Source organism: Miscanthus floridulus, chromosome 1 (assembly GCF_019320115.1).
Source record: "Miscanthus floridulus cultivar M001 chromosome 1, ASM1932011v1, whole genome shotgun sequence".
In the NCBI taxonomy this organism is placed as follows: domain Eukaryota; kingdom Viridiplantae; phylum Streptophyta; class Magnoliopsida; order Poales; family Poaceae; genus Miscanthus; species Miscanthus floridulus.
The window spans coordinates 114,112,136-114,126,211 of record NC_089580.1 but is presented as its reverse complement, the minus strand read 5'-3'; the positions used below and the strand labels follow the sequence as shown (position 1 = coordinate 114,126,211).

Sequence of the window (14,076 nt, the reverse complement as noted above, 5' to 3'; positions counted from 1 at the left end):
TGTGACTGCCCTGTGAATCAGAAAAGTGATCTAGTGAGCATAGGGCAGCTGCATGTGACCTCTAAACCCCTCTGCAAGAGTGTCCTCCGTCTCTGATAGAATAGCATCCCAAATATCAAACACTATCTGATGTATCAAAGAGCTCAGTAGCCATAACTGAATGCGAGTCAAGCCCTTGCGATAACCCATCCTCGGTAGCAGGGTCCTCCTCATGATAGCATCAAGCAGTCTAGCTATAGGAGTAAGATCTCTAGGTGTCCTGCTCGACCCCTCACCGAATGGCTCTATGAAGCAGGGTCAGACCAAGTCTGTAGGAGGCACAAGACCGCTGTGAGGGCGTCTAGGAGGCTCAGTATGTCCATAGCAAACCTCATGTAGCCAGATGGGTGACTCCTAAAGCCTGAGAATCTCTCAAACCCTGAAGCTCATCAGCCTGTAGTCACGGCCTCTGAATGCAAAGTGTATGAACCTGTGGCCCTTGTCAATATAAAGTGAAGCACAGAACTCATGGACCCAAGATGGAACATATATGCCTGTCCATCCAAGTAAGTCTATCAACCCTGGCAAGTAAGAGAGATGAGGGTGGATCTACTCTCCAGCTACTGCTACAATGCCTCAATGGAACAAACCCTCTGTGATCTGAATGCAACCCCACTGTTAAGATATGCATTATAGAAATCCTCCTGTAGTGGTGTACAGAAACCCTCTGAAGCACGCTCATCCCTCCTCGGTGAGAACCAGTCCTTGAACTGCACAAACCTGAGCTGCTGCACCTGCTTGGCCGTGGTGGCCCTCAAATCCAGATGAGTCACTAGAGGTGGACCCTGTGGTCTAGGAGGCGGATGAGAACCCCTCCTCTATGTCTTTGGCCTCGGTGTCACCTAGGTACGAGTACGACCAAAGCAGCATAACTATGGCTGAGGTGCCTGCTCTATCTCCTCGGTCTACTCTGTCTGCTGGGTGCCCTCTGACTACTCTGCTGGCTGTGTCTACTACTATGGCTCCTCCTAAGGCTGACTCTCCTGTATAGCTACACGCCGTCCTCCAAGCATGGCAGTCCTAGCTAGACTACTATGACGACGCTCAACCTGCTCAATGGCTGCTCTCTGTGCTAGTGAAAGCTGATCTGCAATGACAACACCACTCTGAGCTCCTCCTCTCTCTACATGCTCTACGGCGGCTGCCACTGCTGCTGCTCTCGCTATATCAGCATCTGCATACTTTCATTTCTTTGACATGATCTTCTTTGTTGCCTTGCCATTCACCTCAATAGGCAAGCGAGGCGAAGGCCTCGGATCCTCATCACCGGGACCACCTCTGGCATTCTTGACACGTGCCATTGCTAAAGCTGAAACAAACTACAATCACGGACAAGAACCAACTGTCACTGATACTTACGAGGCTTGGCCTCAATCCATACTCGTGGGCTTGGCCCCGAGTTGACTGACAACTGCCAAAGTGATCTCAAACACACCAACTCGCTACATGATGGAATAGATTGGATATATGAATAATTTCAATATACATCGAGAGATATGAAACCCTAAGAAGCAAGCAATAGATGCAAAATTAGAGGCGATGGCTTGCTACCTGAGGAACCGGCGAACCGAAGAGTAGGGAACGGATCACAGAGAACCACTGGGTCAGCGATTAGACATCTAGGGTTAGGGTTGTGATGCGGTGGCCGAGCAATTGCAATGTAGGCGCTGCGATGTTGGTGCCGGTAATGTCGGTGCTAGGCAAGGGCGCGCAATGCTGAGAAGTGGGCACGGTGGAGCTAGGGCTTTGAAGTGCAGACTATTGTGAAGTACGGCAGCACTAGGGCGACGGCGCGTGGCTCGATGAGGTTGCACGGCATGGGCACGGCGGCATGCCATGGGCAGGTGGCGCGAAGCAGGTGGCGCGGTCAGGGAGCATAGCGGCGTGAGCTGCGACGACGCGAGCGCTGGTGTGGCAGTGCAAGTGTGGGCATGGTGGCGTAGCGTGGATGCAGTGAGGAACAGTGAAGTCGGCATGGGATTAGGTCAAGCACGACATGGCACTGCGGTTATATGGTGGCCCACCTGTGATTGAAAAGGAAACCGAGAAGAGTTTAGGAACTGCACGACTTCTATGGACCGGACGCTTCGGTGGCAACGACCGAACGCCACCACCCGTAGTCTGATCGACAACAGAGAGGTCCAAAACCTCCCAAATCACAACTGGACGCGTCCGATCATCACTGACTGGAGGTAGCACAGTCCAGTCGATCCTTAGATCTTTTTCTTTGCTTGACCGAACGCAGGAACACCATCTGACCGGACACAGGAAAAGAATTGTTTTAGCGTCTGGTCACTCCTTCGCAGCAATGGTTCACCTCCTGTGAACTGACCAGATGCTAGACATCAAAGTCCAGTGCAGCGTCCGATCACTCTTTTTCAGCAGATCTTCAATGTTCCTTCGAGCTGCCTGTTTCCAATCAAGTCCCAACTTCAATAAGATCCAAATAAACACCAATTGGGACTGATGTGAGTGACCTTTCCCACACCCTAAAATTTTTCAAAATATTTTGCCGTAGGCTATAATTCTTTTTAAGAAAATAGGCAATAAATGGGTGATTGAAGAGAAACGATAAAACAACATCCATGCATATGCAATGCAATACTTTAAAGTAATTCTAGTTGCTTGTCAAGTTTGATCCAAGGTTAAGCTTCTTCACACGCTTTTCGACGGTTATCTTAATCATGTTAGACAAGCCCTAAATGGATTTCCAAAATGTAAACATGTTATATATTACAATGCAATGCAAGGGACAACACACGCTCATTTTCTAGTGATGTTACTAAAATCAAGCACGTTGAGCTCATTTCTCAACCGACAAAATGTTGCCTCATCTAGCGGTTTAGTGAAGATATCCGCCAATTGATCCTCGGTCCTTACACCTTCTAATGATATATCATTCATAGCAACATGATCTCTAAGAAAGTGATGGTGGATATCTATGTGCTTGGTGCAAGAATGTTGAACCGGATTATTAGCAGGCTTTACCGCACTCTCATTGTCACACAAAAGATGTACTTTTTCTAGAACTACATCATAGTCTAGTAAAGTTTGCTTCATGTAAAGTATTTGTGCACAACAAGCACCCACGGCAATGTATTCCGCTTCGGCGGTGGACAAAGCCACACTATTTTGCTTCTTGGAGGACCAAGACACAAGTGATCTACCAAGCAAATGGCACCCTCTGGATGTGCTTTTTCTATCAACTTTGCAACCGACATAATCCAAATTGAAATAGCCAACTAATTGAAAACTAGCTCCTTTGGGATACCAAAGGCCAATGCTTGGTGTGTGCTTAAGATACCTAAGGATTCTTTTAATGGTAACCAAATGAGTATCCTTAGGATTAGCTTGAAATCTAGCACACATACACACACTAAACATGATGTCGGCCCTAGATGCGGTCAAATATAACAAGGTACCCATCATAGAGCAGTAGAGAGTTTGATCAACCGTGTTACCTCCCTCATCTAGGTCGAGATGTCCATTAGTTGGCATTGGTGTCTTGATTGGCTTACATTCATCCATTTTGAACCTCTTGAGAAGATCATTAGTATATTTCTCTTGAGAGATGAAAATCCCTTCTCTCATTTGCTTAACTTGAAAACCAAGAAAGAATGTAAGCTCACCAATCATTGATATCTCGAACTCCTTCGACATCAATTCACCAAACTCTTCACAAGACTCTTCATTTGATGATCCAAATATGATATCATCAACATATACTTGACAAATGAAGATCTCTCCATCAAGCTTCTTGGTGAATAGTATGGTGTCGACCTTCCCAATGGTGAAGCCCTTCTTAATGAGGAAATCCCGAAGGCGTTCATACCATGCTCTTGGGGCTTGCTTAAGCCCATATAGCGCCTTATTCAACCTATAAACATGATTAGGATATCTAGGGTCTTCAAACCTAGAAGGTTGATCAACGTAGACTAGTTCATTTATGAAGCCATTTAAAAATGCACTTTTAATATCCATTTGATATAATTTCATTTCATGATGCGATGCATATGCAAGGAGGATACGGATGGCTTCAAGTCTTACAACCAGTGCAAAGGTCTCTCCAAAATCCAACCCTTCAACTTGAGAGAACCCCTTTGCAACTAGTCTTGCCTTGTTCCTCACAACAACGCCTTAATCATCTTGCTTGTTGCGGAACACCCACTTTGTTCCAATAACTCTTGCACCTTGTGGTCGCTCTTCAAGAGTCCAAACTTCATTATGAGTGAAGTTGTTCAACTCTTCATGCATGGCATTTATCCAATCCGAATCTTGAAGAGCTTCTTGTACACTTTTAGGTTCAACACAAGAGACAAAAGAGTGATGTTCAATAAATGAAGCAAATTTTTGAGATCGAATCATTACACCCTTTGATGGACTCCCTATGATGAGATCTTGTGGATGAACTTGTAGTAGAGGTGTGTTTCTTCTGTCAACCACTTGAGGAGAAGGTTGTGGAGCATCAACATCTTGAGCTTGTGCCACCATTTGATCATGAGAGACATGAGTATCTTCATTTTCTACTCTCTCATCTTTACCACCATCTTGTGGCACATTTGATGAAGAAGGTGGATCAATCACTTGTACATCATCTTCACCATCTTTAGGCTTGATGTCTCCAACCAGAATGTTTTTCATGGCCTCCCTTAATGGTTCATCACCTACATCATCAAGATTCTCATGTGCTCATTGGGAGCTGTTAGATTCATCAAATTCCACATCATATGTCTTCAACCAAGCCGGTGGCATGATTAAATACTCTATATGCTTTGGACTTTGGTGAGTAACCAACAAGAAAGCCAATATCACAATATCTTTGAAACTTCCCTAAGTATTGCCGCTTCTTGTAGATGTAGCATTTGCAACCAAACACCTATAAGAATGAGACATCCGACTTCTTCCCATTGAGCAACTCATAAGGTATCTTGTCAAGAAACTTTTGAAGGAATAGGCGGTAGGATGCATAACATATGGTGTTGATAGCTTCCGCCCATAGAGCTTCGGGTGTGTTGTACTCATCAAGCATTGTTCTTGCAAGTGTAATGAGTGTTTGGTTCTTTCTCTCTACTACACCATTTTGTTGAGGAGTGTATGTAGCGGAGACCTCATGCTTGATTCCAACTTCATCACAATAGGCTTTAATGTTTGTGTTGTCAAACTCTTTTCCATTATCACTCCTAATCTTCTTGAGCTTTACTTCAAACTCATTTTGTGCCATCTTGGCAAACTTCTTGAAGCATGATGCAACCTCGGTTTTATCATGAAGGAAGAACACCCATGTATATCTAGAGTAGTCATCAACAATCATAAGACAATAAAGATTTCCTCCCAAACTCTTCTAAGTTGTTGGTCCAAATAAGTCCATATGAAGGAGCTCTAGTACTCTTGTGGTTGACATGAAAGCTTTTGTAGGATGAGTGTTTGTAACTTGTTTGCCGGCTTGACATGCACTACCAAGCTTGTCCTTCTCAAATTTCACATCCTTCAACCCTCTCACCAATTCATTCTTCATAAGCTTCTTGAGTGAGCTCATCCCAACATGAGCAAGTCTTCTATGCCATAGCCACCCAAGTGTTGTTTTGGTGAATAGACATGTCTTCAAGTTAGCATCTTCGGAGGTGAAATCAACTAGATATAGGTTGCTGTATCTAAATCCCTTGAATATCACTTGATCATCATCTTTCTTAGATACAACCACTTCCTTCTTGGTAAATAGGCATTGGAAGCCAAGATCGCACAATTGTCCAACGGATAGCAAGTTGAAACTCCAAGAAGCAACATATAGCACATTTGAAATAGAGTGATCATTTGATATTGCCACTTTGCCCAATCCCTTGACTTTGCCCTTTGAATTATCTCTAAATGTAATTCTTTCTTGTCCATCTACTTCTTCATTTAGTGAGGTGAACATACGAGGATCACCAGTCATATGTTGTGTGCAACTACTATTAATTACCCAATGACTTCCATCGGTCTTGTAGTTCACCTACACATAAGAGATCAAGCTTGTTTAGGGACCCAAACTTGTTGAGGGCCCTTGACTTTCTCTACAAGAGACTTTGTAACCTAAATTTTCTTAGGCCTATTCTTGTTGGCAGGTCCTAAGAACATGACTTTTATTTTTCCATTAGTGTCCTTTCTAAGCATGTAATGAGCATTGAAAGCAAAAGGTCTAGCATGCTTGGGCAAGGGTTGTGGTGGTGGAGTTTGACATTCATGAGCAAAGTGACCTTCTTATCCACACTCAAAACACCTCTTTGGCTTTGGCTTGTGTTGTTGTTGTTGTTGTTGTTGAGCTTTAGCCTTCTTCTCTTGATTTGCCAAATATCCAATTTCACTTCTATCCATCTTCATGACGGTGTTCATGAGTAGCTCTTTTTCTAGCTTGAGCTTCTTGTTCTCTTCTTTTAGCTCATCATGATTTTTCTCCTTCTTGAGCCTCTTGTTTTCTTCTTTAAGCTTCTCATTCTCAAGAGCTAGATCACTATCATGGTCAAGGTTCTCTATCATGATGGTGTTGGTGGTTGATAGCTTTTCAAGATCTTTCTTTAGCATCTCATTCTCATTCTTGATCTTGACATATTCATCATAGTTATCAGACTCAACCACTTGCTTGCCTTTGCTACTAGAACCTTGCTCAATGCTCTCAATAATCAAATCATCATTTGATGTAGTTATATCAATCTTAACAACATCATTAGTAGCATCATGTGGCTCATTGGACAAATACTCATGAGAGATAACAAGATTTGTATATTCATCTTTTAGCATTTTGTAGCTAGTGATGAGCTCATTATGTGTCCCCTCAAGTTTATCATGTTTATCTTTAAGCTCTTTCTTAAAAGATTTGAGCTCCTTGAGTTTAGATGACATAGCATCATTTGCTTCTCTAAGCTCAACACTAGCCTTTTCCTTTATGTCACATTTAGCTAAAAGAGAATCATTCTTAGCTTCTAGCTTTTTATTCTTAGCTCTAGTCTTTCTAATGATCTTAGTGTATTGGTTTAGCAATTTGACAAGATCATCATATGAAGGTGATTCAAATTTATCATCATCACTATCACTATCACTATCATCATTGTTAGCATGATCATCACCACTACTATCATCATCATTTGATACCTTTTGTTCACCTTTGGCCATAAGGCATAGGTGTGTAGAGGATGATGGCAGTGGTGTCGGTGAAGATGATGAAGAGTCAATCATAATAGCGGCCACCTTCTTATTCTCACTATCATCATCGGATGAGTAACTTGATGAATCAATATCCGTGAGCCAATCACCGACGATGTATGCCTTCCCATTTTTCTTCTTCTTGTGGAAGTCCTTCTTGCCATCCTTCTTCTTGTATGGCTTGTTTTTCTTATTTTCATCATTATCTTCATCACTTGAGTCATCTTTCTTGCCCTTGTACTTATTCTTGTACTTGTCTTTCTTGGGCTTGGTGCATTGATGTGCTAGATGACCAAGTTCTCCACAATTATAGCAATCCATCTCGGAGATTGGCTTCCTTCTAGTGCTAGTGAAGAACTTTTTCTTGACATCAAACTTGACGCCATTCTTGTTGAGCTTCTTTAGCATCTTGGCGGTTCTTCTCACCATGAGAGTAAGACTTGCATCATCAACTTCATCATCACTTGAGCTCTCATACTCAATTCTTGCTTTGCCCTTCTCTTGGCTAGACTTGAATGCCAAGTCTTTGTCTTTCTTCTTGGTAGAGGATGAGCCATCTTGTGGTGTGATGTGCTTGTACATCTCATGAGCATTGATCTTTCCTAAGATTTAAGTTGGTGTAGCGGTAGAAAGATCACATTGATGAAGCACAGTCACAATATGCCCATATTTGTCAATGGGGAGAAAACTCAAGATTTTTCTTACAACATTGGATGGTTGCATTTGAGTAAGTCCAAGCCCATTGACTTCCTCTACAAGAACATTTAAGCGTGAGTACATTTCATTAGCACTCTCTTTAGGAAGCATCTCAAAAGAATTAAGCTTTTTCATGATGAGATGATAGCGTTCCTCATTCTCACTCTTTATTCCCTCATGGATCGCACAAATGTCCGACCATAGTGCATGGACGTCCTTGTGGTTCCGCACACGATTAAATACATCCTTGCAAAGGCCTCTAAATATGGTGTTTCTAGCCTTTGCATTCCATTTCTCATAATTGACTTCATCGCCTTGAAGGTGTGTGGCATCCCTAGGTTTTGGAAAGCCTTGTGAGACGCTCTAAGTATTCCAACATACAAGGCTTCTAAATAAGCCTCCATCCGGATTTTCCAATAAGGAAAATCATCTCCCTCAAAGATAGGAGGAGGATCATCCCCGTGAGACATCGTTCTCTAGGCGGTTAAGCCTAATTTCGTGAGCACGAGGCTTCGATACTAATTGAAAGGATCAAGATGCCTAAGAGCGGGGGGTGAATTGGGCTAATTCTAAAATTCTTTGCAATAATTAAACCCTACGGTTAGCCCACTTTACCCCTTGTGCCTAGAAAGTGTTCCTATTGTTCTACCGCACAAAAGTTTAGCAACCTATGTTCCAATCCTACTCTAGCATGACAATTCTAGTAATGTAAAGACAAAAATTGAATTGCTCAAATGTAAATGCTTAAGGTAAAAAGAGGAGAAGGAACGCGACGATGTTTTGCTGAGGTGTCGGAGAGTCGCCACTCCCCACTAGTCCTCGTTGGAGCACCCGCGCAAGGGTGTAGCTCCCTCTTGATCTGTGCAAGGATCAAGTGCTCTCTACGGGTTGATTCTTTGATACTCCGTCACGGTGAATCAACCATAATCGCTTACAATTTAAGTTGGGTCATCCACGAGCTCCACCGGATGATCACCAAACTCCCAATCACCACCAAGCCGTCTAGGTGATGGCGATCACCAAGAGTAACAAGTAAGAACTCTAACTTGACCACAACAAGCCTAATGAGAAGGGTGGATGCACACTTGCTACTCTCTTTTCACTAATGTGGCCTTAATCTTAGATTCTCAAATATCAATCACCTCACTAGGCTCTTCCTCTCCTTACACTCTCAAGGGTGTTTCTTAGCTGTTGAAATGGGCAAGAGTACTCCCTTAAATAAATAGAGGAAGTATTTATACACCCTCATTCAAAACGAACCGTTATGTGCCACTGCGAGGTGACCGGACGCTCCGGTCAAGTTGTCCGAACGCTCCGATCAGTTCTTCCTACCACCGAGCAGTTAAGTTGTGAGCAAACTCTGACCAGCATCCGGTTAGCACTGACCGGACGCGTCCGTTCACGAAAACTGCTCTCTAGAACCTTACTGATGTTGACCGGACTCTGGCACCCAGCGTTCGGTCACATTTCTCTCAGTGTCCAGTCGCAACCAGACGACTTTACCTTGATCAAATAAACTGACCGGACTCTGCGCCAGCGTCCGGTGTGACCGGAACCAGTGTCTGGTCAACATTTGACCCTCCTTTCATTTCCAACTCGCAATCATATGTGAATGAAGTTTGCTCCAATTGATCTTAGGGCTACTTAGGAGCTACCTGGTGCTAGATTTGACAAGTGTGCACCACACCTAACCAACTAGACTCATCTAGGTCAAGCTACTAGTTCATACCCCCTTAATAGTACGGCCAAAGGAAAAACAAAGTCCGAAACTACTCTAAGTGTCTCATCAACAACAAATGACACTTAGAACTAGTCCATTCTTAACCTTGTCATCCATCCTTTGAAAACTGAAACTGTTTCCATCGTAGGGGCATGACAACCATGATTGCTCAATCAATTGCCATTACCATGACGTAACTTAATTGTCTCTGCAAAACACACATTAGTCATAGTAATTTCATATTGTCATTAATCACCGAAACCTAACTAGGGGCCTAGATGCTTTCAGCCACCAAGTAAAAACGAGCCTTTAAACCTCAGTCTTGAACATGTCGTTAAACTGACACATAACTTTGCGCCGACCTTGATGATTGGCGAAGGTTACTTTGGAAAGGTCTACAGAGCGATGCTGCGAGATGGGCATGTCGTAGCTATTAAAAGGGCAAAGAAGGTAACTTATTTTTGTCCAGGCAACTATTCTAGCAACTTTCCTAGCTACAATGGTCTAGCTTTTGCCCGCATGGTGCCAGTTTCGGTGAGCTACCTATGAATGTTCTATTTGTGTTGAGACTTATTTGGACAATTGGACGGTGACCTTATCTTGTACTCTTTCCTTTCTATATACATACAATTACTCATCTGCATTTGCGCACATTTGTATGCATTGTATTTTGGGGAATCAAGATTGAGGTAGAGTGTCAAATCCAGGATGCATTGTATACATTTGTATGCATTGTATGCATTGTATGCTTGAAATTGTTATAGATGTTGCCCATGGATTGACTTACCTGCATCTCTATGCAGGTACACTTCACGTACTTAGTTAAGCATAAGGCAATGTAGTCTTTTTAAATCCAAATCATGCACTTGTGCTGCTCAAAACTGCAGTAAGTAAGTGAACCAGTATGCTTAGGGCATTTTTTTGAAGATGAAAAGAATTCCTTTAGCAACTAAGGCTTGTTAGGATGGGGCAATAGAGGTCCAGTTCCTTATGGTTCAGTCCAAAATGGAACTAAATCTGAAATCTGTAGAGCAAACCACCCAATCCAAGTAGGCCATAAGAACTTGGACCAGATCTCTATTTAACCAAACAATTTTTTTGTCTTGATGCAGTTCCACATGTGAAATAACCCCATGGATATGTAACAGTGTAACTCTCTTCAGTGAAAAATAAGTTTCTGTAACACATTTATGTTCTTCAGCTTTTTAGTGATGAGGTGGTATGCACCCAGATAACAAGAAAAGTTTATTTTGTCATTCCTACAAAAAAAAACATGCATGCATTTTTTTCTCAATTCATAGTTTGATGCTATTGCTCTTTTGCCTTTAGAGAAGCCCATAATACACTGGGATGTGAAGTCATCAAACATTCTACTGACAGAAGGCTTCATGGCCAAAGTGGCTGACTTTGGATTTGCAAGAACTGGTCCTACTGAGTCAGGCCAGTCACAGCTTCGGACTGATGTGAGAGGAACAGCAGGCTATGTAGATTCAGAGTATCTGAGGACAAACCATCTTACGATCAAGAGCGATGTGTTCTCTTATGGTATTTTGCTCCTAGAAATCCTTTCAGGCCGTCGTCCTATTGAGGCAAGGAGGGGTCCAACAGAAAGGATTACAGTGACATGGGTATGTATTCTCTACCCTACTCTTGCATACCAATTCGAGGATTGATGTTTTTTTTTCCGATGTCTTTTTGTCAGACTGTCATTAGCATTGTTATAAGGTACATGATATAATGTCCCTTTAGTTCCTCTATAGTGATTTTTCCAAGGGAAGTAGATCAGTGTGCCAGTTAGAAGCCGGAGACAGATTGCAAACTAATTACTACTAATTAAGTGAAGAAGATGAGCTCTTATTTAATGTTTCTTTGGGTTAAATTTTTACCCACCTTCCCATGCTTGTACTTTTTCATTCCTGTTGTTGTATACGTCCTAGACTTAAGATGTCTGAGGTTCAGTCTATCGTTGATACAGGCCTTCAATAAGTACCAGACAGGCAATGTTAGGGACATACTGGATCCAATGTTAACTGAAAAAGTGAACGAGGATATACTGAACAAAATCTTCGATCTGGCGTACCAGTGTGTCGCTCCTACCCGCGAAGTTGTGGAGAGGCTGTGGAAGATAAGAAGGGGTTATACAAAAATACAAAGGATATAGCCGAATTGACTCTCTGAATCCTTAAACCATCCGATCCTGGTTGCCGTTTTTGCTTGGGAGAATATGGGTCAGTTCCTTGTGAAGACCAAAGATGGCCACATAAAAATAATGCAAATTTGTGATTGTGAACAACTGAAATTTTGTAGAGGGTTGCAAAAATGTTGTTGTATGTTGTATATGGCTCTATGTTTAAGAGATGTGCGGAACAATGTCCTGCGATTGATGGTTTCCCTGTGTAGCCATTACTGTTAATCAGCATAAGCTGTTCAGTAATCTGTATCCTCGAGAAGTACAGTGTAGCTTCGGTGTATGGCTCTTGTACTTTAGGAAACAGCTGCATTATTGGGTGAGGCTTTTAAAACAGTTAGACACTCCATGAAGGAAACCTTTGACTACTAATTTCTTCTGGATATAACTAGTGATAAAGGAAACTAAAATTTATTATTCCTCACTTGTGTCATCTTGCAAGACATTAATAGCGTGTTTGGTTTGCCGCTTTGGTTCATGCAGCATCAACTCATGCAGAACAGGTCGGTCCGGTCATTTTCTGTGGAATGAACTCACTCCACAGAATCTACATGCAGGAGCACTACGTGGTGACGGACGGAGCCAACTACTGATGCAAACCAAACAGAATAATGAGGTTCGGTTTCTGGATCGGATAATTCCGGATGGACTCGTTCCGGGAACCAAACAAGCTGTAAATGCTTCTTTGGACTGTCCATGAACTGTATAATTGGAAAATCGACCTAAGAAACCAGTCCAACATATTCAACAAACATGCTAAATTTAGATGCAGCCAAAACCCAAATTCGAAACTAATGTTAAAACCATCGCAAGGTCTAATTAGTTTCTGGTGCAAAGTGCAAACATTGCTTCAATTACGACAGCGATTTGGAGAACAATACAAGAATATTAGCTCACAGGACAAAACCTCTCAGCCAGCTTCTCTCAGTCAGCTGCGATTGACTCGAAGAGGGCAACCTCGTCAAAATTATCAGCACCACCTGCCTATGGCGTGATACTGCACTTCCTGTTCAATATCAATCCATATAAATTGCTGTTGCCCTTCAAAGCCATGTGATCAAACAATGTATCCACTGCCTATTTTTGACTTGTGCAATGGTTGATTAGAATGCCTAATGTACATAAAAGCTGACAAAAAGAAAACGACGATACTCAGCACTATTGTTTTGATTTCTTCCATTAAATTCACTCAAGGATCCAAATTGGCCGGACACAGGTAAAGGCATGCTTAATGGTCCTGTTAGAAGTTCAAATCAAAACTATGGTAAAATGAAGCTTTTGCTCTATTCCCAACTTCCGTGCTTTATCCTAAAATACCACATAAACCTTTGTGTTCCAGGCTCATGTTCCCAATGGAATGGTCGGAACAGAAACATCACCAGAGTAGACAAGTCAACGGCTGCATAAAGTGACCCCATAGCAAGCAATTTGCCATTGCCAATTGCTGGAGAGTGAAGAACCAGTATCACGAATGGAATTGTGTAGTATCTGAATTCAACCAGCGGGGCAGGTACAAGAACCAGTGCAACTGACAGCACAAATGATAACACCCAAATCCTTCTGTGATTTCGCTGCTGTAGAAAGGTATGGGAATCACACGTTCACACCACACACCCAATGTGGGGGCTGCTTGTCATATATATAGCCGTAGTCAACAAGTGGTATAAGGAAGGTACTACAACACAAGGAAGCTAGGCTATGATTGATCCTCACGGATCCTATCCTATTATACAAATGATCCTGCTGGATCCTTTCCTAATACAAGTGACCCTAATGGATGACCGAAAGTCAGTGAACAACTGTACAGGAAGACCCTTGGTCGTGGTATCCACGAACTGGTCTGACGAAGGAACGTGGAGGACGTGAACCTGTCCCATGGCCACCTTCTCGCAATGAAGTGGATGTCGATCTCGATATGCTTGGTGCAACGGTGGTGGACAGGATTAGCAGTCATGTAAATGGCACTAACATTGTTGCAGAAGCTGTCGCACCCAGCAGCACTCAGCGACGACATGAGTGGCGGCGCGGTATTCGGCCTCAGTGCTGGAGCGGGAGACCATGGTCTGGCGTTTGGAGGACCAAGACACCAGATTGTCGCCGAGGAAGACGCTGAAGCCGGCAGTGGAGCGGCGGGTGTCCAGGCAGCCTGCCCAGTCAACATCGGACTAGGCGGTGATCTGGTCGATGGGGCTGCTGCCCAAATGAAGGCCGGCGGAGAGCATGACCTTCACATATGTAACACCTCGGGTGTTTTAAG

General features: G+C 43.0%; 1 protein-coding gene across 1 annotated transcript; it reads left to right on the top strand.

The window, feature by feature from the left end:
* Positions 1–10,376: 10,376 nt before the first annotated feature.
* On the top strand, positions 10,377–12,243 carry LOC136461669 (calmodulin-binding receptor-like cytoplasmic kinase 3). The gene is made up of 3 exons (XM_066460964.1): positions 10,377–10,434; positions 10,961–11,259; positions 11,607–12,243. The coding sequence occupies exons 1-3, from the start codon at positions 10,377–10,379 to the stop codon at positions 11,790–11,792; spliced, it is 543 nt and encodes a 180-aa protein (XP_066317061.1). The 3' UTR covers positions 11,793–12,243.
* The last annotated feature ends 1,833 nt before the right edge of the window (positions 12,244–14,076 follow it).

Coding starts and splice junctions, on each gene's coding strand:
- LOC136461669 (XM_066460964.1), top strand. CDS start 10,377: ATGCTTGAAATTGTTATAGATGTTGCCCATGGATTGACTTACCTGCAT. Junction 10,435..10,960: donor TTACCTGCATCTCTATGCAG/GTACACTTCACG, acceptor TTTTGCCTTTAG/AGAAGCCCATAATACACTGG. Junction 11,260..11,606: donor AAAGGATTACAGTGACATGG/GTATGTATTCTC, acceptor TCGTTGATACAG/GCCTTCAATAAGTACCAGAC.